Source organism: Colius striatus, chromosome 13, assembly GCF_028858725.1.
Source record: "Colius striatus isolate bColStr4 chromosome 13, bColStr4.1.hap1, whole genome shotgun sequence".
NCBI classification, from domain to species: domain Eukaryota; kingdom Metazoa; phylum Chordata; class Aves; order Coliiformes; family Coliidae; genus Colius; species Colius striatus.
The window spans coordinates 1,616,234-1,640,813 of NC_084771.1; the positions used below are offsets into that span (position 1 = coordinate 1,616,234).

At 53.1% G+C, this 24,580-nt stretch overlaps 1 protein-coding gene across 1 annotated transcript; it reads left to right on the plus strand.

Annotated features, from left to right (window-relative positions):
- Positions 1–10,839: 10,839 nt before the first annotated feature.
- On the plus strand, positions 10,840–23,713 carry PRPS1 (phosphoribosyl pyrophosphate synthetase 1). Its single transcript, XM_062006477.1, has 7 exons — positions 10,840–11,093; positions 13,438–13,621; positions 13,938–14,036; positions 15,606–15,730; positions 18,124–18,297; positions 19,757–19,916; positions 21,780–23,713. The coding sequence occupies exons 1-7, from the start codon at positions 10,972–10,974 to the stop codon at positions 21,870–21,872; spliced, it is 957 nt and encodes a 318-aa protein (XP_061862461.1). The 5' UTR covers positions 10,840–10,971; the 3' UTR covers positions 21,873–23,713.
- Positions 23,714–24,580: the final 867 nt, after the last annotated feature.

A 24,580-nucleotide genomic window follows, 5' to 3' on the forward strand; every position in this document is an offset into this window, starting at 1 on the left:
CGATGGCACGGCTCTGGTGAGGATGCGTGTCTAACAGGCCCACACCTCCGGAGGTCTGCAGGAGCTGAGACACTCTTTTACCTCCAGAGAGTGGCTGCTTAGGTTGGTGGTGCTTTTGAAGGGTAAATTCATGCCCTGGCACAAGCTGTGCAACCAGGGCCTCGAGCAGCTGCTCTGCTTGCTCTCCCATGCTGGCTGGTTGGTGACCGGTACTTGGGGGGCACAGTCACACCATCTCCCTGCTGGTTTGGTTTCCTGTGATTCGGGGCCTCACTTGTGCAAAGACCTTTGTCACGGTGTGTGGTGGGCCGGTGAGGTAGCAGGAACTGAGCCAAGATCTCCTGGCTTCACTTGGGCAGTCTGGAACCAAACCAGTGTCTTGCCACGTATAACAGCTCTTCTGCCTCCAGGGTCTTCCTGGCCCTCAAATGCATTAGCATCAGAAGGGATCTCTGGGGTGCAAGTCCCTGCTGCTATGCTAGGGTTTGGGAGGTAGTGCTGGCATGGGCAGCATGCCATAATCTGGGGCAGATCTAGGTCACCCTAGCAGGCTCTGGACATCTTAGGTGGCAGTGCCTGAGTCCTGACCACAGGTGCTACCTGTGCAAAAGGTGAGGGCCTAAAGCATGCAAGTAGGGAGGATCCAGGGGACTACAGGCCTGTCAGTCTGGCCTCAGTGCTGGGGAAGGGTATCAAGCAGATAAGTGCCATCACACAGCACGTGCAGGACAACCAGGTGATCAGGCCCAGTCGGCCTGGCTTTGTGAAAGGCAGGTCCTGCTTGGCCAGCCTGGCCTCCTATTACAAGGTGACCCACTGAGTGGATGAGGGAAAGGCCCTTGACGTGGTATTCCTGGACTTTAGTAAAGCCTTTGGCCCCGTTTCCCACAGCATCCTCCTGGAGAAACTGCTCAAGGCTCAGACAGAGCAAACTCTTCACTGGGTTAAAAACTGGCTGATGGCCAGGCCCAGGGAGTGGTGGGGAATGGAGTTAAATGCAGGTGGTGGCTGGTCACCAGTGGTGTTCTCCACTGCTGAGGCCAGTTCTGTTTAACAATGGTCTGGATGAGGGGATCGAGGGCACCCTCACTAAGTTGGTAGATGATGGGTGGGAGCCTTAATCTGCTTGAGGGCAGGAAGGCTCTTCAGAGGGACCTGGCCAGGCTGGAACCATGGACCAAGGCTAATTGTATGAGGTTCAGTATGGACAAGGGCCAGGTCCTGCCCTTGGGTCACACCAACCCCAGGCAATGCTGTGGGCTTGGAGAAGAGTGGCTGGAAAAGCTGCCCAGAGGGAAAGGACCTGGGGATGTTGGTCACCTGAGTGTGAGCCAGCAGTGTGCCAGGTGGCCAAGAAGGCCAATAGCATCTTGGTTTCCATCAGGAATAGCATGGCCAGCAGAACTAGGGCAGTGACCATTCCCCTGTACTGGGCCCTGGTGAGGCCACACCTCAAATGTTGTGTTCAGTGTTGGGCCCCTCATTACCAGAAAGACATTGAGGTGCTGGAGCATGCCTGGGAACTGGAGCTGGGGAAGGGTCTGGAGCACAAGTCTGATGAGGAGTGGCTGAGGGAGCTGGGGTTCTTTAGTCTGGAGAAAAGGAGTCTGAGGGGGGAAACCTTATCACACTCTACAACCATCTGACAGGACATTGTAGTGAGGTGGGTGTTGGTCTCCCAAGTAACAAGCAACAAGACAAGAGGAAATGACCTCAAGTTGTGCCAGGGAAGGTTTAGATTGGCTATTAGGAAGAGTTGTTTCACTGGAAGGGTTACCAAGCCCTGGCCCAGGCTGCCCAGAGAAGTGGCTGAGTCCCCATCCCTGGAGGTGTTTGAAAGATGTGGCTCTGAGGGACATGGGTTAGTGGTGGGCTTGGCAGTGCTGGGTGAAGAGACTCAATGAACTACATTCAAAGAGTCTTTTCCAACTGAAATGATTCTGTGTTCCACTTCCTTTGCTGGATGGCTGTGTCCATGCAAGAGAGCCTGCAAGGAACCCAAACTGACCATCGCAAGCCAGAAGCTGAGGTAGCAGCTGAGAGGAGATTCTTTCACACCACTCTCCAGAGGCCAGGTCCACGCCTCCAAGGCTCGGCCCAAACCTTTCACCATGCCCATCAGAGAGGAGCCCCAGATCAGCTTTGTCTGTGAGCCGTGGCTTGCCTCTGAGCCAGGCAGTGCTACTGCCAGTGCCCTCCATGCCAGGGCGTTGAGTTCCCGTCTCCACCGGACTGACTGCCATAAAGGAGCATTATTTAGTACTGTGTGAAGGTTATTTCTTTGGAGTCAGGGATTTTGGATTGGTTTCTTTTCACTTCCAGGTGAATGGTAACTCCTGATCGCTTTCCTTAGCACCCCAAGGCCGCCGTCCTCCTCCCAGTCTAGCTTCTAGGCCTAATCAATCAGACCGCCTTAATTAGTGCTTCACTGCAGTCCCCCACCCTCCAAAACACAGGGGTGAGGAAAATAAGCAAGGTTACAGTGTCATTGCCTCTCCCCTGCCACCTCCCAGTGCAGAGGGAGAGCGGGTCCCGGCCTCTGGCCCTCAGCAGCCCCGGCGCAGCGGGAGCCAGCGGCGTGTGGGCCTCATGGCGCCCGCCCGCACCGAGGCCGCAGCAGGCCAGGCCGGCGTGTCCCAGCGCTGGGGGGGGATCAGGGGTCTCTGGACCACCACTCGCTTCCCATCTCTTCTTATTTTTTACAAATATGCACATTCGAAACCTCTCGTTCTTCCGTGGGAGTGATGGAAACGCACAACGTGCTTTTAACACGCGCCATCTTCTACCAAGTGCAATAACCTCCCTTGGCCCGTGGCAGACCCGGCCTCTGGCCACTGCTGTCAGCGAGGCAGAAAAGATCCTGCTGTGGAGACAGCCTCCTGCTTTCAAGAACCATGTAGCAAATATAGAGTGGAAGAGCCGACTGGGATTTCAGCCTGTGGTGTGCAAAGCCTGTTTCAGTGCTGAAGGCCGACAGGGAGCCATGGTTTTCTTTTCCCCGTGAATTATCTCTTAGGAAACTCCTTGAGCTCCCTGTTATGCCTCTACCATTCCTCTGTAAATCTCTCAGTTTAATACAGAGGAAAACTTTTTTATTGTCTGTATATAGTATATATAAATAAAATATATATATATAAATTATATATATACACAAATTTATGTCTTGTTTTACAAACAAGAAAGATTAAATATATTAATCTTAATATCCAAACTAGCATTTGTGTCTTTTTTAAGAGCTTTGTGGATGTGTGTCTGTTCTTAGCTGCACAAAACACTGTCCATAAGCGAAGGAAACATGGTTTTGTTGCTATAGAAATGCACGTTACCTTCCTTCTGGAAGGGCACAGCTTAAGGTCTCCACAACATGGCTGGACTCCACAGCAGTTAAGCACCAGGCTATGTGAAGGAGGCCATGAAGCAGCAACAATACAAGTTTGAAATGGACTGTTGAACTTGTCACGGGTTTGTATTGTTAGTGGGTGTTTTGGCTTAGTTCCCTCCCAGGAGGGGAATGCCTCCAGTGGCACTCACACCTTCGCCACTGGCACTGGGCACTGTGGCCCTGCTGGAAACTGTGGTCCTCCTGGGGCCCACGGGACTCCCTCCTGTCCCTAACACAGGGCAGAGCTGGGACATGCTTTAACCCCCCTCCATTAGCAAACTGCTGCCTGATCCCTCTCAGTTGGGCCAAGTGAAACACCCACTGAGCAGCTCTGGCACGTGTGTTAGGCGAGTGGCAGCCTTGGCCTGGCCTTTGTGACCTGAGCTAGGTGGGAGCTGCTTCTGCAGGGGGGTTGGACTGGATGAGCTCTAAAAGTCCCTTCCAACCCCCACCCATTCTGTCATTCTCTGATTCACCGTTCTGCCTGGAAGAGGTGATGGTGTGAGACCTGCCATGGAAGGCCTGGTGGTTCTGCTGCCCTGGGGGACTGCTCTGGGGTGTCTGCAGGAGAAAGCCCAGTGAAAGCATAATGCCAGCCCTCAGGAGAGATCTGAGCAAGGCAAGCAGCTTCCTAGCTGCAGGTGATGTTTCCACTATCTTGTTCTCTCTGAGGACGTGTTTTGCCTGGCACAATTAACCATACTGTGTTGATCAGGGAGGAAGGATTGATGGGTGCATTTTATGTGCCCTGAAGCCTCCAGGAACTATAAACACCAAGTCTGGTAAAGATCCAACACCAAAAAAACCTGAGGAACTGGGTCATTCTCGTACGGGGGTTGGATGTGTTGTGTAAAGCCCAGGCGGCAGCAGTCAGGACTCACACACGTCCTCTGTGCCTCCAGGCTCGTTATTTTAGTCTACATCACACCATTTCCCAGGCTGAACTAACCATGACACTGAATGGGACAAAACACACCTATTTATAAAGCTAGCTATGGATCCCAACTAATGGAAAAGCCAAGAGGTTTTCTAACAACCCCCAGAGCCTGGAAACACCGAGAGCAGGCAGTTTCGTCAGCAGCTTCAGAGCTGATGCTCAGTACCATCTAGTGGGCAGTCAGCACCCCAGCAGAAAGGAACTATTTCTCCACCACACACAGTTATTATTTGTCCAGCTGCTCCAGGATCAATCCCTTCATGAGGGGAGGAGCTCTACTGCTATGTACCCAGAGGGATGAAGAAGCCCTGCCTTTATTATTGCCCTGCTCATCTTTTTGGTGCTGTCTCTGCTGCCTCGCTCTGTTGGGCACTTGTGAATGCACCTAAAGGAAACAATCCAGGTGAAATGTTCTTGTTAATAGTTTTTTAACCACAGATTTGGGGTTTTTTTTAAAGTGCATCTCAGTGACATAGCATAGGAAATTAAAAGTAAGCTCTTCTTTTTCCTAAACCGAGTTGCACTGTCCCTGTGCATCCAGTTGGTCTGTCTGCAGACTGCTGTGTTCTCACTGAGCATCAGCATCTCATCAAAGCCACAGTCTCCCAGCAGGTTAAAGTATATAGTTCTCAGAAAAGGACAATATTGTTTTGCAGGTGTGTGTGCATAAAGGTCAATCCCCTTTTCTCCCTCCATCCCCTCCCAGGGCAGCCTGCTGCAGGAGCACAGCAGGTTGTGTTCCCCTGCCCTTTAGTCCCCTCCTCTGGGTGCAGTGCCAGCAGGAACTGCCCTGCTCAGCTCTTTGCTGCAGTGTTACAGCTGGTGCAGATTACCTGCAGGGCCTTCACAGCTCTCTTGAGGGCTGCTCATCTACAACATGCTCTCATGACCATCCCATAGTCTTAATCTCTCTTAGAGAGATGGTGGTCCAGTGCAGGGCCACCCAGATGCTCAGGGGACTGGAGCATCTTCCTTGTGAGGAAAGGCTGCGGGCCCTGGGGCTGTTCAGGCTGGAGAAGAGGAGACTGAGGGGGCAGCTCATTCATAGCTCCAAATCTCTCACTGGTGGGTGTCAGGAGCTTGGGGCAGCACTTTCTTTCTGTTGTCTCCAGTGCCAGGACAAGGGGTGATGGGATGAAGCTGCAACACAAACAGTTCCATTGAAACACAAGGAGAAACTGTTTGAGTGAGGGAGCCCTGGCCCAGGCTGCCCGGGGAGGGTGTGGAGGCTCCTGCTCTGGAGCTCTTCAAAACCCCCTGGACACATTCCTGTGTGACCTGATCTAGGTGGGAGCTGCTTCTGCAGGGAGTCGGACTGGATGAGCTCTAAAGGTCCAACCCCCACCATTCAGTGATTCTGTGATTAATCTTCTCTAAATGAGCCCTTCATCAGGGCTCTGTCAGTGACAATGGATAGAAAAGGACCAAAAACTGGGCCATTGCTGAGCCCTCTGATACACCTGAGGAGAACAGAAGTCCTGGCTGTCAGAGGTTGAAGTGTCAAAAGCAGGAGCTGGAAAGTAGCAGACCTCAAGCAATAGTCCCAAGATAGGTTTGAATAAAATTGCTTGTGTCTCTGTGGACTTTGCTGGTCATTGTCAGCTGGAGACAACAATTGGGCACCATGGTTCAGAGCCCTTTGAACTCTAATCCCTGCAGTGTAGTGAGCACATTCTCCTGGCAGGGTTTCCATCCTCTCTGAGGTCCTGGCAACGCTACACAGGAATCACAGCAGCCCCAGATACAACAGCGGGGCGAGATGAATAGCTGGGACCCACTGCTGCTTTCATCATGCCCAAGGCAGCTGACAGTCAAATAGAAATGAGTAATGTCTAAATGTGATCCTCATGTAAAGCACAGTGTCTGGATTCCTGTGGAAAGCACCCTAATGAATTCCTCACATATGCAGACACCGTGGAGCTGGCTGGGACACCCGTGGCCTGAACTGGGACAAGTGTGCCAGGGAAGACAGGTATCTCAGCTCATTTACATCTCCCAGCCTTGTTTAGTACATTTGAAGGCAGTCCATATGCATGGCAGGAAACTCTTCTCAAGGTTTTAGTGTCAGGCTACATAGCTCCATGTCAGGGCACGAGCACATGAGGAACCTGCCCTTGCCTTATCCCTCTGCAGCCCCTGCACAACCCTCCAGCCCAGCCAAGATGCTGCCCCATGCTGTAACCCCCCCAAGACACAGAATGAACACTGCTTTCTGCAGCTGGACTATAAAGCCATTAAAAAGCAAACACACTGTGTTCAAAGTGGCAGAAATCCCACTGCTGCCTCTCTGAGGTTTGTTGCAGATGCTAAAGGCTGAGGAAGGAGAGGAAAGGGCTAGGGACATGCATTGAGTCCACACACGTAGTCCAGGACACTTTAGAATGCACCTCTAATAATAATCCTGCATCTAATCTGTATTGTTTCTAGTTTGGATATGAAAACACCATTTATTTCCCCAAGCTTGCTCCTTCTCCTGACAAATGAGGTGCTTTTTGCTGGTGGATGTGCCCTGGTTCAGCTGCACCCTGTGGAACTCTGGGTGAGCTTAAACCCCAGGTACAACCCATTGCACCCAGTGGGATACCTGGGATAAAGGGATCTTCTCTACAAAGGAAAGAACAGGGGGTAGAATCAGTGAAAAATTGAAGAGAAACTTGGATTTGAGTAGCAGCAAGAGTATTTACCTAAAAATAAACCCCATGGAACAGATGATAGAGGCAGAAAAGCAGGCAGAAGGCATGGAGCCACTGAAACTGCTCCCAGAAGTGATGGGTGCTCTGCTCCCACACAGAAAAGCCTCAGGTCACTGAAGTGTTCAGTGGGAATCAGGGGAAGAGTGTGAAATCCAGAAGGACCCAGCACTGGAGGTGCAGCACTTCTTGGACTCCCACCCCCTTTCAGCCTCCCACCCCTCTTCTGCCTTAAACTTGGAGGAGGAGGATCAACCAGGAGATGTGGTGAGTCAGAGCCAAGGCTGCAGCGTGGCTCTGGACACAACGTCCTGCAGCAGCCCCAATGGCAGTGAGACCCAGGAGACAGATTTAAGGACCTCCAGTTTTGAGGGGAGCTTGGCAAAGATCAACACCCTTCAAGGCCACTCCTACAGCTTTCCCAACAGCTTCCTGCAAGTGCAGCTGGACACCAACGAGCTCCTGACCATCCTTAGGCAGTGTGTGGTGATTCCCAACGAGCTCCTGACCATCCTGAGGCAGTGTGTGGTGTGTGCCAGTGAGCTCCTGACCATCCTGAGGCAGTGTGTGGTGTGTGCCAACGAGCTCCTGACCATCCTGAGGCAGTGTGTGGTGTGTGCCAACTAGCTCCTGACCATCCTGAGGCAGTGTGTGGTGATTCCCAACGAGCTCCTGACCATCCTGAGGCAGTGTGTGGTGTGTGCCAGTGAGCTCCTGACCATCCTGAGGCAGTGTGTGGTGATACCCAATGAGCTCCTGACCATCCTGAGGCAGTGTGTGGTGATCCCAACGAGCTCCTGACCATCCTGAGGCAGTGTGTGGTGATTCCCAATGAGCTCCTGACCATCCTGAGGCAGTGTGTGGTGATCCCAATGAGCTCCTGACCATCCTGAGGCAGTGTGTGGTGATTCCCAACGAGCTCCTGACCATCCTGAGGCAGTGTGTGGTGTGTGCCAGTGAGCTCCTGACCATCCTGAGGCAGTGTGTGGTGATTCCCAACGAGCTCCTGACCATCCTGAGGCAGTGTGTGGTGTGTGCCAGTGAGCTCCTGACCATCCTGAGGCAGTGTGTGGTGATTCCCAACGAGCTCCTGACCATCCTGAGGCAGTGTGTGGTGATTCCCAATGAGCTCCTGACCATCCTGAGGCAGTGTGTGGTGAGCCCTGATGCCTGGGACTGCCAACCCTACGTCTCCCAGCTGGCTGAGTACAAGCAAGAGCTCGCCCTCAGGTTCAAGGAGCCACGTGGTAGCCATCAACAAGAGTCCCAGCCACGAGCTCTCTGCCATCAGGGGCAGCTTCCAGGTGCTGAGCAGCCTCATGAGGCTGGTGCATGCTGTGCACTCAGAGCCCCAGCACCAAGATCTGCTGACTGCTCCTTTTTGGCCTCCCACCTTTTTTCAGCCACAACTTTTTACCAACCTCTGCCTCCTTTCTTGGTCCTTCCCCATTTGTTGGTCTCCCACTGGCTTTTTTGCCTCTACTTCCCTTTGAGCCTCCTACTCCCTTTTGTCCACAAACCACTTTGTGGCCTCCCACCTCTTCTTGGCATTCACTTTTCCAGCCTCACCATTTCAGCCTCTACTTTCCTATTCATCCTCTTACCCCTTCTCTGCCTCTTCTTTCTGCTTCACATCTAGTTTTGGCCTCCCCTGTTTTTTGGGAGGCTCTTTCAAGCCACTAAGGCAGAGCCTTGTGTTATTCCTGTGGAGCCATTCCTTAGCAGAACCAGCTGTGAGGCAGGGCAGTCACAAGGCAACAGAAGGGAAAAAAAACAACCTTCAGCCACAGCCGATGTGTCCTCAATTAAGTGGCTGGTGGTAATTGAGTGGCAATTGTATGCAGAAGTGTGCCAGGAGAGGGACAAGGGCCATTTGTCTTGACTGACATCACCATGAAATTTGATGGTGTTTAATGTGCTGTTTAAAACTTCCTGGAAAATACATGCTCAGCCTATGAAACAAGGGTATTTCTGATGAAATGCATCTCCATCGAAGCAGGTAAATGAAAGCAGGGGGCGTTGCCATTCATGTGATTTCCCATTCTCCTTAGTTGAACAGTAATTTACCTCACACACTTTCCAAAACGTGAGGGAACATAGTGGCTCGGGCTAGGAGCTTGTTCTCTCTGCTCCCAACTCGTGCTTGTGTGCACAGCAAAATGGGAACCAGTTCTTGAGATTGTGGTGTTGCTGCTTTAACCTCAGGTAGCAATTAAGCATCACACAGCTACCTGTTCACTCCTTCCTCCTCCTGCTGGGATGGGAGGGGAAAAAGCAAAGTAAAACGTGTAGGTTGAGACAAGAACAGTGTACTGACTAAAATATCATCAGCATTGGAAGGAAAAGGGAGAGTCAATGCCTCTTGTCTCCATCACTTCAGGGTTCAGCCAAAGGAAAGGAGGCTGAGCCCAGCATCCTTGACAGGAAGGGCAAAGGAAAGCAATGATTGGTGGTTTTGTGGTCTAGAAGTTTGCAAAAGTTTTGTCTTCAGAAATGAAAAGCCCTCTCCAAGTCCATCGTGTCACCACATCGTCCCACCCGACGGGAAGCCTGGGCACGGCTGCTCAGGCTGCACAGCCCCCTTGTCCCCTCCGGGCCGGGGAGCAGCCTCCAGCTGGGGCGCCTGAGCTTCGTGCTGGACACGCTGCAGCTCCTGCCAGTGAGAAGCTCCTGGCCGTGCGAATCGCGGCGAGACGTGAAATGGTGCGTGCGGGGCATCGCCGTGCCCGGGCTGCAGCGCTTCGGCTTGGAGGCAGCCCCCGCACAGAGAGAGCCGGGCGGTCCCGCACGGCGTGTGGCTGCGGGGCCGTGTGACAGCCGTGAGGCACTGCCCGCTGCGGGAAGCGCTGTGCGGGGGCGGCAGCCTGCGCGGGGCACCGAGCTGGACAGGGAGACACGGCGGTGCGGGGGGACACCCGCACGGTGTGACACGGCGGTGCGGGGCAGGGGGACTCCCGCACGGTGTGACACAGCGGTGCGGGACAGGGGGACTCCCGCACGGTGTGACACGGGGATGCGGGGCAGGGGGACTCCCACACGGTGTGACACGGCGGTGCGGGGCAGGGGGACTCCCGTACGGTGTGACACGGCGGTGCGGGGCAGGGGGACTCCCGCACGGTGTGACACGGCGGTGCGGGGCAGGGGGACTCCCGCACGGTGTGACACGGCGGTGCGGGGCAGGGGGACTCCCGCACGGTGTGACACGGCGATGCGGGGCAGGTGTGGCACGGCGGGGCGGCCCGGCCAGCCTGCCGCTGGGTACCGCATGACACTGCGGGCTGGCGGCGTGACGCCCGCTGAGCGCCAGGCAGGCCGCGGCGGCGGAAGGAGGCGGCGGCGGGCAGAGGCGCTGCGGCATGCTGAGGTAACCCGCGCCGTGCCGCGGCCGGGCGCCGTAGCCGCGGGGCTGGGGGCCGGCGGGGCGCTGCGGGCTCGGCTCGCCGCGGCGGGAGCGGGGCCGTGTCGCTGCGGGCGCTGCCGCTCCCGGGGAGGGTCCCTGAGGGCCGGGAGCCATCATGGCCGCCCTGCGGGGGGGGGGGGGGCGGGTGCCAATCTCGCGCCCAACGAGCCTCGTCCCGCCCCCGCCGCGCCCCACGTGGGGCAGGCCCGTCGGTCAGCTCCGGCCGCGGCCGCTGCGACCAATCGCCGTTGGGCGATGGCTGTGGGCGGGGCACGGGCGAGGCCGCGGAGCCGCTCCCAGCGCCTCCCGCCGCGGCGGGGCCCCGCCCCTTTTCCTCGCGCAGCCAATGGGGAGCACGGGGGGGCGCGTCCGCGGCGCGAGGAGTCCATAAAGGACCGTCGCGGCGGGCGGGAAGCGACAAGATGGCGGAGTAGGGCCCGGGCGGCGTGGCCCGCGCTCACCGTGCCGCGTCCCGCGCAGGAGGCGGCCCGGGGCCCGCGCCGCTGCCGCTTGCGGTGCGAGGCGGAGCGAGGAGGGGCCGAGCAGCGCCGCCGCCGCCATCATGCCCAACATCAAGATCTTCAGCGGGAGCTCGCACCAGGACCTGTCCCAGAAGATCGCCGACCGCCTGGGCCTGGAGCTGGGCAAAGTGGTCACCAAGAAGTTCAGCAACCAGGAGACGTGGTGAGGCGAGCGCGGCCGCGCCGGGCACTCGCAGCGGGGCCTGCGGGGGCCGTGCGGCCGGGGAGGGCCCCGCGGGCGGCGGCACGGCGGAGGCCGCGGCCGTCAGGCGCCTGCCGGGCACGCAGCGCTCTCGCCCGCACCCGCCTGGGCCGGGGCCGCCGAGGGCGACCTTCAGCCGCGGGGCCGCCGTGCGACGGCGCTGAGCAGCGGCCGCGTTCTGCGGAGCGGCGCTGCGGGCAGCGTGGTGGGCGGCTCGCCGGGCCGGGGCTCGCCGAGCGCTGCGGGCTGTGGGTGGGCAGAGCCCGGGGCCGCGGTGGTCCCTGGCGAGCTGCCGGGGCCGTGAGCCACGTGCGCGGCGGCAGCCCGGCCCCGGCGGTGCCTCTAGTGGCCTCCGCTGAGAAGCGCCCGTGCGGCGCCCCGGCCTGTGCCGCCCGCCTGGGGTCGGAGCGGTGGGATTGCCCCGCCGGCTCCTGCCCCCGGGGCTGATGGGGATGCATCTCCCTGGGTTTTACCTGCCTCGTCAGCCTGAGCTGTGGTGTCTTGACGCTTGGCGGTTTTGTACTTCGGGTGTAGCTGCTGCCTTTAAACTGCTCTGGGGAGCATCAGTTTTAAAGGCATTCGTGAAGCATTCAGGAGAGGTGAGCAGCTGACACCACCTTGCAGCCTGTTGCACTCATCTGCATTTCCCCACCCCTAAGCTTTCAAACCTGTTTCTTGTCTGTGTGCTTTGTAAGCCTTGCTGCCATCCTACTGGAAGGTGCCTAAAGAAAAGAGAAGCTAGAAGTGATTCAGAGCTCATCAGGTTTGACTTAGATATAATGAGCATGTTTACACCACACAGTATGGTAAGAAAAGCCTTCAATGATTGCTTGCTCCAGGCCACTTCTGCAGGTAGGAATTCTTTCCAGGAGAATCCAGGATGTACATGTGACATAGAATGCTTCAATTGCATGAGGATTGATTGCAAGTGAAAACTTCAGAGGTAGTACCAAGCATTTGAGAGCAGAGTTTGTTTGATTTCCAGCCATTGCTCTTTGACTGCTGTTACCCATCCAGTTAGCATGCCAGCAGGATGGGACTGTAAGACCAAAAGTGTCTCATGCTGGCTGAAAGAGATTGGTGCATGCTGTAAGTCAGTGTGCAGTAAAGATGACAGCAGTCAACACTTAGCAGCCTTCAAAAACATCTTGAGGAGGGATGGAAAGATCAGAGAGTGAAGCAATAAGAATAGAAATCAATGCTAAGGTGAAATGAAGCTGTCAGGAGTGGGTTGGGTGGTTGCCTGTGTGTTGCTAGAGCTTAGTGTGGCAGAAGCCTGCAGCCTCAGTGGGCATCTCCAGTGCAAGAGGAAAGAAACCATGGAAGAGCTTTGTGCTCAGGAGTGACTTCTGCTTGCTTCCACATCTGTTGCAGGCTTCTCTAACCTGAAATGCAACAGAACAAGAGGAAAAGGCCTCAAGTGTCAGCAGGGGAGGTTCAGGCTGGATGTGAGGAGGAGTTTCTTGGCTGCCAGGGCTGTCAGGCATTGGAAGGGGCTGCCCAGGGAGGTGATGGAGTCACGGTGGGTGGGTGTTGCACTGAGGGCAACAGGCTGGTGGGTGATGGGGCTGGGACAGAGGCTGCACCCCATGAGCTGAAAGGGCTCTGTCAGCTGAAAGCACTCTGTGATTCTAAGCCCTGAGTAGTTAATCCATTCCTACCAAAAGCCATATGCAGTGTTGCCCTGTGTGCCTCAAACCTAAGACTGCTCCAGCTCTGCCTGTGGTGCAGGTGTCTCCACACAGGCTCTGAAGCTGCCAGTTTGCTGCTGGCAAACAGGACCTTTGGCTTGTATTCAGTCCCTTTGTCAGCAGGGATTAGTGTGCTTTACATCCAGGAGGAAATTAACCCCAAAGTGAAATGCTCCAGGGCTTCTCTGTTCAAGGCAGTGACTAGCTGTTAGGACTGTAAGGCTGCTAATAATCTGCAGCATGGCTTCTGGTGGAGGTTTGGCTGAGCTACCTCTGCTGATTTGCTTCTTTGCTTTTAGCTGAGGTGGTTGTACTTCTGATTCAGGTGGAACCAAGGTCTGTTCTGAGGTGTTTACATGCTCAGCTCACGTTGAGATCAAGAGTACAGGCTGAGTGCTTTTAGCATTACTGTCTGAACCATTAAATTCGATCAGTGAACAATGTAAAATAGTTACAGAGCAAATAAACAGCCCTGTTCCTGCTCCACACTCTTGATAATACAGCACTCTCTCCCACAGACCCTTGGGAATGCAATCCCTGAGTTGCTCTGCAGGCATATGTAATGGCTCTGGTTTCATTTATACTTGGATACAACTCTCCTTATCTGTTCCCAGTGTGGAAATAGGAGAGAGTGTACGTGGGGAAGATGTCTACATTGTGCAGAGTGGCTGTGGTGAAATCAATGACAATCTGATGGAGCTCCTTATCATGATAAATGCCTGTAAGATTGCCTCAGCCAGCAGAGTCACAGCTGTCATCCCCTGCTTCCCTTACGCTCGGCAGGACAAAAAGGACAAGGTAAGGGATGTGGTAAAGGTGAATGCACTTTGAAAGTCCTGACTGTTGGCTAGGGATTGGATGGAGCTGAATATGCAGAGGAGGAGATAAAACTTGCTTTAATTTCTCTAAACCTGAGGGCACCAGGCTGCAAATTCATCTTTTCCTTGCAAGTTCTGCTTCTTTTGGAAAGTACAGCAGTCTGTAATGTGCAGTTGATGAAAGGATGCACTGTTAATGAGTACTGCTTTTAGTAACTGCTTGTGAATCATTGACATCTTGATGAAGGAGTTGCACTTGTTTTAAATACTGGGGGTTTTTTTGTCTCCTGTACTAGAGTCGAGCTCCAATCTCTGCCAAGCTGGTTGCAAACATGCTGTCTGTGGCAGGTGCAGATCACATCATCACCATGGACCTGCATGCATCTCAGATTCAGGTAGGAGCTAACATCAGGGCAATACTTGCTGTTTGCTGCCTTGCAGCCTTGCCTGTGAGCTGCTTTGAGACACAGCAGTGATCAGGACTTGGGCCTGTGGGGCTGGAAGGGATTTGTAGACATCAGTCAGAGTGGATGGGGAGATGGGGAACAGGTTCATCTATAAATGAGATTGTAGCTGGTGTTGATCAGAGCACACTGAGTCCTGTGTAAATGAACATTGAGCTAATAAATGATCCATGCAACTTTATTGCCATGCAATGACCCTGTGGATTCTTAACTGGTCCTTTGAGGAATGTGAGGAGGAGAATGGCTTTATCAGGAACATTCTGATACATGCTGAATTGTCTGGGAGGAGTGAGCAGTAATGACCTGCAGGTGACCTGGCACAGCTGCTTGAGAGGTTTCAGTTGACCAGGACTGTGATCTGATAGCTTGTTGCTGATAAGATGGGCAATCCCACTTGTGTCCATTGAGTGCTGCCCTTGCACATAAGTTGGCTTTGCTGCTGGTGGATGGAAAAGGATTCATGGATTTATTGGTTAAGTGAACAGAACAGTCTCACAGAGCAATTGAAACCTTAACCAGATGTGGCAAGAGGGTGTACCAGGGAGAGGAGGAACACCAAGCTGTTCAGTTCAGTGCTGCTTGTTTCTACCTTCAGCCAAGTGCTCTGAGACCAAGAAACCTACTCAGTGCAACTGAGAGATGTGAGGCAGAGTAGAGGATATCTATTGTCTGGCTGCAAACACTCTGAACCCAGAAGAAGCCTGGTGAAGTAACCATTGGGTGTGCAGCCATTCACACTGCAGGATCATTTCTTCCAGTATCATTTGTCTCAGGGAAAACAATCTGTGGGGGCAGAGCTGAGAAGGCTTTCAGAAGGATGGTTGGAGTTGTGACCTGTGCCATGGGGCTGACCTTTCACCAGCACCAATGCTGACATTCAGTGGAATCAGGGGGTTGTGTATATAAAGCTTTCAGCATCTGGCTGGTTTCAGCCTGGTTGTAGTTGCTGAGCACAGAATGATGGTAGGAAAAGCCTGTTACCCCTGTACTTTGGAGTGGAGTAGCTGCCCCCACTCCCTGTCCAGGATTAAGTGCTGGCTGTTCAGTGACCTTTGAGGTTTACCTGGAGGAGTCAGCTGGGTCACTGTAAAGTTGTGGAACCAACTGCATTAGTTTCAAAACAAATGAGGCTTTTCATAGGTTTCCTGCAGGTGCAAACAGTGCAGGTAATGAGCTTTGAAGATTGCAAACAGGCAGCTGGCTGCTCTGAAAAGGAGAGTGTTTGATGCTGGTTTTCTGTGCCCCCTTAGGAGGGAACTAGTTCCATGATGTGAAGGTGTCAGATGTAAAGTGTCATTTATGCTGCTCAACTAATCAGCCTCTGAAGACTTCTTACATTACTGTTCTGTGTATCCCAAAGGCTCCAGGCCTTGCATTAAGGGAAAGCTGAAAGCTTGAGGAAGGTGGTGGCTGCATGTCTGGTCATGTAGAAGGCTTCTTCCAAGTGGCTTTTTGGAATGTGACCTTCAGCTGCATCTGTTCCTGTCATCTTCCTTGCAGGGCTTTTTTGACATCCCTGTTGATAACTTGTATGCTGAGCCTGCTGTACTGAAATGGATCAAAGAGAATATTGCAGAGTGGAAGAACTGCACCATTGTTTCACCAGATGCTGGTGGAGCCAAGAGGTAAGCTCAGACACTGCTCTACACCTTCTGGAATCTCTGAGGGTGCTTGTGGCCTTGTTTCTGAGACATGTTCGCTCTGCCAGCCTGCCTTCTGGAGCACTATGTGGCAGCTACTGAACTGCCAGATACTCTTCCTAGGCAATGGCTAAAAGGTTTCTTGGGCTACAAGAACCCCAGCTGGGTGGGTAGGAATGATGCTGTTGCTATATCCCTTGGACAAAACCATTCTTTGTAGGAGGGTCATTATGCAGGTTGAAGGAGGGAACCATGTAGCTCCTACCCCTATGCCAAGGTTACTGCTGCTGGTTAATGATTCTTCTCCAGGCTGTTTTCTTTGCATTACTAAGCTTGAGCTACTGAGGCATTCCCTTTACTCTTGATTTGACTGTCTAGCTGTGACTAGAGCCTGCTGCTGTGCTTTCTCTGAGAGCAAGGAAAAGAGATGGTTCCTTTCCAAAAGCAGCAGCAGCAGCATATGTTACAGCACATTTGTGCTTTGGTAGCCTGACAACCTCCCATCTTTCTGCAGATAAACATACCAGTCTGTGGGCACTGCACAATGTTCTTAGCTGCTTCTTAGGAGAAACAAGACTGTTCCTTGATGCTTCTGTGTAAGGGCTACATGTGAACAGCAGAGGGATGCAGGGGTAGTCTTTACTCCAGGACTGTCACACCAAAATGTAGGTGTGTGCTGACCTGACTGACATGCTTGAGAGTGTTTTAACCTGTTACAAACAGCCAAGAGATAGTTCTATTGTAGGCCACTGTGTCTTCCAGCTTTGCTGTGGCCCAGGGTCTTTGTTGTATCCAGCTACTTGTGTAGCTTGCTGCATGATGCAGGCTATGAAATGTCAGGTTGGCCAACTGTAGTCTGACTCCTAAAGACTCTTCAAAAGACATTGAAACTGATATGTGCCCATCTTAGCTGGTGCAGGGTGTCACTTCAGTTACAGGCATTGCAGTTTAACACTCTTGTGTAGGAATCCCTGGTCAATGGGGCTGAGAGGCTACTGATTTCATGCCCTAGGATTTCCTAAGGGCAAGTGGATTTTGTTCCTTCTCACTCCAAGCTTTTAAACTCTTTACATCAGCATCCATATGTCATGTCTAGGTGCCTCTAGTAAGGCTGTCTGTGGTCACTGTAACAAAAGTGAGGTGGTAGGCTTGGATTTCTTGGCTGTGTGTTCCTTGTGCCAACACTTGTGTGCATGACAATTCCTGTAAGTAGATCCCTGTCCTGGCACAACTGAAGCTTCCCAGTGGAGTGTGAGGAAGATGACAGCTTCCTAAGCATTCTGACCTCTTCAGGTGTGCCCGACTTCCTGGCTGAGGTTTGGTTTGAGTTTTAAATGCAGAGAATTGGACAGGCTGGAGGGTTGGGCAGGGAGAAAGCCAATGAAATCCAGCAAGGGCAAGTGGAGAGTGTTGCATCTGGGAAAGAACAACCCCATGGACCAGCACAGGCTGGGGAATGAACTGGTAGAGAGGAGGACAGGGGAAAGGGAGCTGGGGGTACTGGTGGGCAGCATGATGAGCAGGAGCCAGCAACAGGCCCTCGTGGTCAAGAAGCCAATGGCATCCTGAGGGGCATCAAGAAGAGTGTGGGCAGGAAGTCAGAGGTTCTGCTCTGCCCTGCTGAGACCACATCTGGAATATTGTGTCCAGCTCTGGGCCCCTCAGTTGCAGAAAGACAGGGAGCTGCTGGACAGAGTTCAGCACAGGGCACAGAGATGATGGAGTGGAGCCTCTGCCTTGTGCTGAAAGGCTGAGGGAGCTGGGGCTCTGCAGCTTGGAGAAGAGGAGCCTGAGGGCTGAGCTCAGGAATGGTTCCAGATGCATCAAGGGTGGGTGTGAGGAGGCTGGAGCCAGGCTGTGCTCAGGGATGGCCAGTGACAGGACAAGGGGCAACAAGCTGGAACTGAAGAGGTTGCAAAGAGACACAAGGACAAAGCTGTTCCCTGTTGAGGTGAGGGAGCACTGGCAGGGGCTGCCCAGATGGGCTGTGGAGGCTCCTTCTCTGGAGACATTCCAACCCAGCTGGTTCCTGTGTGCCCTGCTCTAGGTGGTGCTGCCCTGGCAGGGGGTTGCACTGGCTGAGCTTTCCAGGCCCCTCCAATCCCTTGAGACTCTGTGATTGTGTGACTAATTTACAGTGGCCAGGATGAAGGACAGTTTTATCTCCATCTAGCTGCTGTCATCTGGAGAGATTAGATCAGAGCTTGCAGTTTAACTGCTGCAAGGGGAGCTAAGGTGGCAGAGAACCACTCTGTGGTAGTCAGTATGTGGTGACAGCTTCTGCTACTGCAGTGGTGCTTCCTGCTGGCTGGTTTGCAAGGTTGGATTGAAGGCATTGAGTGGAGTTCAGTGTCGTTTGGCATGTGCTGTGCCTTCAGAGTGACGTCCATCGCAGATCGGCTCAACGTGGACTTCGCCCTCATCCACAAGGAGCGCAAGAAGGCCAATGAGGTGGATCGCATGGTGCTGGTGGGAGATGTGAAGGACAGAGTGGCCATCCTGGTAGATGACATGGCAGACACCTGTGGCACCATCTGTCATGCTGCAGACAAGTGAGTAGAGCTGCCTGATTCTTTCCTAAGCCTGAAAGCTCTTGGTAGTGACCGTTAACGGGGCGATCTGGCTGCCTGGTGATCTCATGTCACACCGAGTGAGCAAGAGGCCTGGGTGAAGTGGTGATAGCCAGCAGACCTTGGTGAGCTTTTGCCTTTGAAAAGTGCTTGTGTTGAATGTGTCCTCCTAGAGAGCATCACAAACCATGTCAGGTAGGAACTAAGTGCTGTCTGCTCCGTCAGCTGAAGGTCATTCATCTGAGCCAACCTCTCAAGCTTTGATTTAAAGCCTTTTACCCCACAGTGCCAGCACATGCAACTCTCAGTGTTAAATATCTGCTGCCTTATGTTGGCAAAGCTCATGAAGGACATTTGTCTGATCAAGTCCAAATGTCCCAGGGCAAAGACTGTTTCTGTTGTCATTGTCACTGGGGCCCCTGTCCCCCTGCCCAGAGAAATACTCCCCAGAGGCTGTGCTGCCATTCAGAGGGGTCTCAACCAGCACAGAGGAACCTGCTGAGGTTCAACAAGGACAAGTGCAGAGTCCTGCAGCTGGGAAGGAACAAACCCCTGCACCAGAACAGGCTGGGGGTGACCTGCTGGAGAGCAGCTCTTCAGAGAGAGACCTGGGAGTGCTGGCTGATAATAAGCTAAATATGAGGCAGCAACTTGCCCTTGTGGCCAAGAAGCCAATGGCAGCCTGGGGGCATCCAGCAGTGTGGGCAGCAGGTCAAGGGAGGTGCTTCTCCCCCTCTACTCTGCCCTGGTGAGGCCTCATCTGAGTCTTGTGTCCAGTTCTGGGCTCCTCAGCTCCAGAGGGACAGGGAAGTGCTGGAGAGAGGCCAGTGCAGGGCCACCCAGGGGACTGGAGCATCTTCCTTGTGAGGAAAGGCTGCAGGCCCTGGGGCTGTTCAGGCTGGAGAAGAGGAGACTGAGGGGAGATCTTATTAACATTTATAAATATCTAAAGGGTGGGTGTCAGGAGGTTGGGACATCCCTCTTTTCTATAGTAGCCAGCAACAGGACAAGGGGTGATGGGATGAAGCTGGAACACAAAAAGTTCCACTTAAATATAAGGAGAAAGTGTTTGAGTGAGGGAGCCCTGGCCCAGGCTGCCCAGGGAGGGTGTGGAGGCTCCTTCTTTGGAGCTCTTCAAGACCCACCTGGACATGTTCCTGTGTGACCTGATCTAGGTGACCCTGCTTCTGCAGGGGGGTTGGACTGGATGATCTCTAAGGTCCCTTCCAACCCCACCATTCAGTGATTCTGTGACTCTATGATTGTGTGCTTTGCCTGTGGTGGATTTTGTTGCTTGTTATTGTCTTCCCACCAATCAACAGTTGGACTGGTTGAGGGAATCAAGGGTAGTCTGTCCCCTAAGCACTTGGTGTTGTCTCCTTTGATGCCTACTGTGTGCTTGCTAAGCACTTGTCATTCTTGTCCTTTCCTCTCCTTGTAGGCTTGTGTCAGCTGGAGCCACCAAAGTTTATGCCATTTTAACTCACGGGATCTTCTCTGGGCCAGCCATCTCCCGCATCAACAATGCCTGTTTTGAGGCAGTTGTAGTCACAAACACAATACCCCAGGAGGACAAGATGAAGCAGTGCCCTAAAATCCAGGTGAGCTTCTGCTCCTGAGGGGGAAAACCCCATAACACTCTGCTTCCAGCAGTTCCATTGGTACTGGGATCCATGGCAGTGTTCTCTCATTCCTGTGGCTATAACAGACCTTTGGAACTGCTGAAATGCAACTCCTAAGCCAACTCAGCTTCAACACTTCACTTAAGCACATTTGTCTCAGGGCTTGTTTTGGCCAGGTCAGACCAGTGTTGTAACTGGGCCCTGCTGTAGGCAAGCTCTGGTGTCTGTGCTCTCTGGAGGAGGGACATGCTGATGACATGTCATACTGTGGCAGAAGTAGAGAGGAACTTGTGAAGCTGCTAGTGCCAGCTTCACTTGTGTATCTATTGCCTAAAAGCCAGCCCTTTAAGCAGTGCCTCTTCCTTTTGTGAGGCAAGGAAGGCCTGGGCTGGGGAAGTGCTTCACATCTGGTTTTAACAGCAGTGCAGGTGAACTGGAGAAGGAGTGAAGACATCCCACAGGCATGTGTCCCTGGTTTGACTGGGAGCACTTGACACAGCTCCACTCTACAGTGTTCAGATACTTGCCAAAAAATCAACAAGATCACTTTGCTGTCCCTGGGAGAGCTAAAAGCTGTTCTCTTGCCACTTAGAAAGAAGCACTGTGGCATTTTGTTTCCCAAGCTGAGGCTGACTTTCCTGCCCACAGAACAAAACCTTGGCTGTACACCTTGAGCTAGGCAGAACTTGCTTTCCTGTGTTAATGAACAGCTGGAAGTTGCAGCTTTACCTGAGCACTCAGGCATGACAAGTCCATCAGAAGCTTCAGGTACTGCTACAGCATCCAGACAGCCAAGGACATCCTAAATGCTGGCTTCCCAGCACATTCTAAATAGGAGCATTTGGAGTTCTGGAGAGCAAATGGTGTTGCTGAGACTCAGCTGGTGCTGAGTTCTAAGTGTAGCTGGTGGTGTGGTGAGAAGGAAGCTCAGCTGCAGTGGATTGAGATGCTTCTGGAAGGAAGTTGCAGGCTGATTGCAGGCTCCTGTGCTGCATTTGTTGCAGCACTAACTGCTGGATGATATTCCTGCAAGTGAGCACACCCAGGAGCTGTCTGGCCAACTTCTTTCCAAGCTCCATGCTGCAGCTAATGTAGGCAAACCTTAAACTGCTAATCAAGATGGAACTATTGGTTGTAGCCAGAGACTCCAGTGGACTCCACTTAACCCCTCACTCTTTAACCTCTCATGTTCTGTGGGGAGAAATACAGGAGCTGAAGGGTTTGTCCTGGAGCTGCAGAGCAGACACGAGCATGAGACTAAAGGGTTGGTTTTTTTCCCCCTCCTTGGGCAAATCCAGCACGTTCAATGTGAATTTCACTTGGTTTCCTTGGTGCACCAGGAAGGTGCTGCTCCCTGCACAGACTGCAAGGCGCTGGGGGCAGAGCTGAGTTTTCCTGAGGCCTGATTTTCCCCTCCTGTCACACTGGGTTATCCCGGCAGGTGGAGCTGAGCTGCAGCCCAGCAGCTTCACCCTTCTTAGACTGCCAGCAGCGATGCTAAAGCCTCTTGACTCCAGGGAAGCCATCTGATCTTCATTTAGACTCCCCTAACCTCTCTGCAAGCTACACAAAGCAAGGAAGGTGTTCTTAGGGTAAACACAGTGAGCTCAGGGAGAGCCAGCAGAGAAAGGTGCCAGCACAGTGTCATCCTGAGCATCACCAGTGAAGGAATTGTTTGTGTTAATGGAGGACATCTTCAGAATTACATGGGATGAAATCCCAGGTGTGTGTCTGCATCTGGCATGTCATGAATATGGGTGATGGGCTTCTGAACTCACCAACTGTTCTTCCAGGCTGAGTGTCTCTTCTCAGCCATGCTCATGCCTCTCTCTTCCCCTGCAGGTGATTGACATCTCCATGATCCTTGCAGAGGCCATCAGGAGGACTCATAATGGGGAATCTGTCTCCTACCTATTCAGCCATGTCCCTTTATAACAGTGGATGTCAGCTGCTGCTTGTCTGGCTTTTGTTGTTGTTGTTTTTTCAAACCAAAAGTTGTTCAGCTTGTTGTAAAGTTCAGTAGAAGACTCTGCTTGTTCTCCACAGCTCCCCCTGCTGAAGTCAGGCTTCTTGCCTCTGATCCCAACCCTGGGAGGCTGGCAGGGGAAGCTCATCTCTCTTAACACTCCAGCTCCACCAGCAGCCCTTGGGGTGGGGTTCCTCAGTAGCATTGACCTGTGGAGACTGACACATGGCTGACATGATTGCCAGGGTGCTGGGGGGAGGGAGAGGCTTTGTCTGTGGGCAGGGTTAGATGATCTGGCATGTGTACCCTAAATTGTTTGCTAAGAGCTCCCTTAGGACACATTGATCTGGATCTATGGCAAAAGCTTGAGACTGCTGCTGGCTTCCTGACAGAAAGCCCTTCAGGAGCTACAGGGGAGGGCTTGTGCCTTGGCCAAGCCTGACCTTGGGTGGAGCCTGGAGGGGCACCCAAGAGGTGGCTCTGTTGCAGCTTCCTCCTGTGAAGGGAGATGAGTGTAGCTTGCAAGCTTGAATGCATGTTCTTTACTGATGAAATGAAATGCCCTTTAGCATGCTCCACAGCAGAGTGAAGGTGGGAGCCCAGCCTGTGCAGCACTGCCCTGCTGCCTTACCTCAGTGCTGAGGGGAAGCCTGGACAAGCATCCTGCTCCCTCTTACGTAGAGGCCTCATGGTGGTCGTGTGCTTTAGTTTCCACTGTAGGCTGAAACCAGTTGCTCAGTTGCCCAGCTTACTGTTGGCCTTGCTAGTGATTAGAGGACTGCTGTCATGTACTGTAGCTTCACCTTGACTTGCTGTGTCAATCCTTGATCCCTTTTTTACCAGTACACCTTAAACTGAGCCTCTTCATCCCACAGCAGCTCGGTTGTTGCATCTGAGCACGTGCCTGCTCAGATGCTGGGGTGGCCTAATAGGTGACAGCTTTGTGGCCAGCTCCTCTCCCTGCCTGCAGTCCTGTAAGTTACTGACATGGTGATTGCCTGGTCACTGTCTGCCTTGCCTTGAAACTGTTGCTCCTTGCAAAAGATCTGAGAGCAGGAGCACAAGAGGCTGCAGGACTGCAAGAGCTCAGGAGTGGGTCTGGTGCTGCTAATGAGTGCTTGCAGCAGTGGGTCGAAGAGGCTGGTGATACACAGTACTGGCAAAACTGTAGATCTAACACCAACCTGACAGGCAGCAAAGTGCCTGAAACAAAAAGATACCAAAACCAGAGCTGGCTGAGGCTCCCAGGTGCAGTAAATGTCACCTGAGACTCTAATACACACTAACTGTACCAGACAATCCTAAGGTAAACTGTTAAGTCTCTCCTGGACTCTTGGGGGGTTATAGACCAAGCTGTTTTATATCCTGGCTTTTATAAGCACTCCTCTTATTTGTTTCTTGAGCTGGAGGCAGGGAAGAAGGGAAAAGAAGTAGCAAGCAGCGTGGCTTTGAGAGGCACAGGGCTGACTGATGGCCTTTGCAGACCTAGGGAAGTACTTCTTTAGTTGTGCCTTTACTCTCCCTTCCTAGAACTCCTGCCCTGTGTTAATGTTACTACTCCTGTTAATGTAGGGTTTTCCTTTCCTTTGGTGTTTGGCAAGTGTATCTCTTGCTTCTTTGCTTTGCATCCTGCACTGAGCTCTACCCAGAGTCTGATTGCTGCCTCCCATCCTGGAGCTGCTGCCGCAGCGCGCTGTCCCAGAGCTGCCAGCCAGGGCATCAGCAGTGCTGGCAGGAGGCCCAGCAGCATTTGTGTCCAAAAACAACTTAAGATCTGATGAAGGAATTAAACTTTTATTTAAAAAGCACAGCCTCTGCTTGTAAATGCTCCCAGAAACCCTTCCAAAGGTGACGTGCATCGTCCACGGGGCATCGCTGGAGCAATGTCGGGTGCTGGGCACGTCATCTGGTCTAACCCCCCCTGCACTGGGGCTGCCAGGCTCAGCTTGGCTGTGCTCACATGGCTGGAAGCAGCAGCTCAGGACCAAGCTGCTTCTCTTTGTGGGGATGGCTGTTGCCTGTAGCTGATGTAGATATCGCTGTTGGAGGTTCTCTTGCACTGTGCTCACTTGGGGATCTGAGCAGGTCTGTTCACAGCACGCTCAGGCAGGGGGAACAAATGGTTTAGCAAGTACAGATGAGGAACTGCCAAGTATCTGATGATGAGAGGCAGCAGAATTGTGTCCTGAGGAGCACTTGTTCAGCTGAACCATGGTCCTTCCTCACTGTGCACTGTAGACTGGGAAAGTAGAAGTGAGAAGGTTGAGATGACAGGTCCAGAGAAAGGTCTTTGGTCTTACAAGAGAATTCCAGGCCTTGCTTCAGGAAACACAACCCAGGCCTCAGGTGCCTTTAGCTGAGGGTGGCTGCCACTCATCTCTTGAAATGTATTTCAGTACTGGTCAAATCAGTGACTTCCCTCAAATAGTGTGATACAGTGATTTCACCTTCCTTGGAGAGGAAACAGAACAGGAGCTCTACAGCCAACCATCTCAAAGGTGACCATTGCATTGTGGTGTTACTGTAATAACACCTGGGAGTGGGAGAGGGCACAGGCTTAAAACACTGTGTGACAGCACTGTGGCTCTTGATGGCTGATGTGCAGGGGTTGGGAACTGTGCCACGAGGGGAAACCTCCTTCAGGTGAGAAGGGCTGGGCACTTTACCAAAGTTCCTT

Excerpts from the sequence above, each read along its gene's own strand:
- PRPS1 (XM_062006477.1), top strand. The coding sequence starts at position 10,972 with ATGCCCAACATCAAGATCTTCAGCGGGAGCTCGCACCAGGACCTGTCC. Across the intron at positions 18,298-19,756 it reads ATCTGTCATGCTGCAGACAA|GCTTGTGTCAGCTGGAGCCA; the intron begins GTGAGTAGAGCT and ends CTCTCCTTGTAG. Across the intron at positions 19,917-21,779 it reads AGCAGTGCCCTAAAATCCAG|GTGATTGACATCTCCATGAT; the intron begins GTGAGCTTCTGC and ends CTTCCCCTGCAG.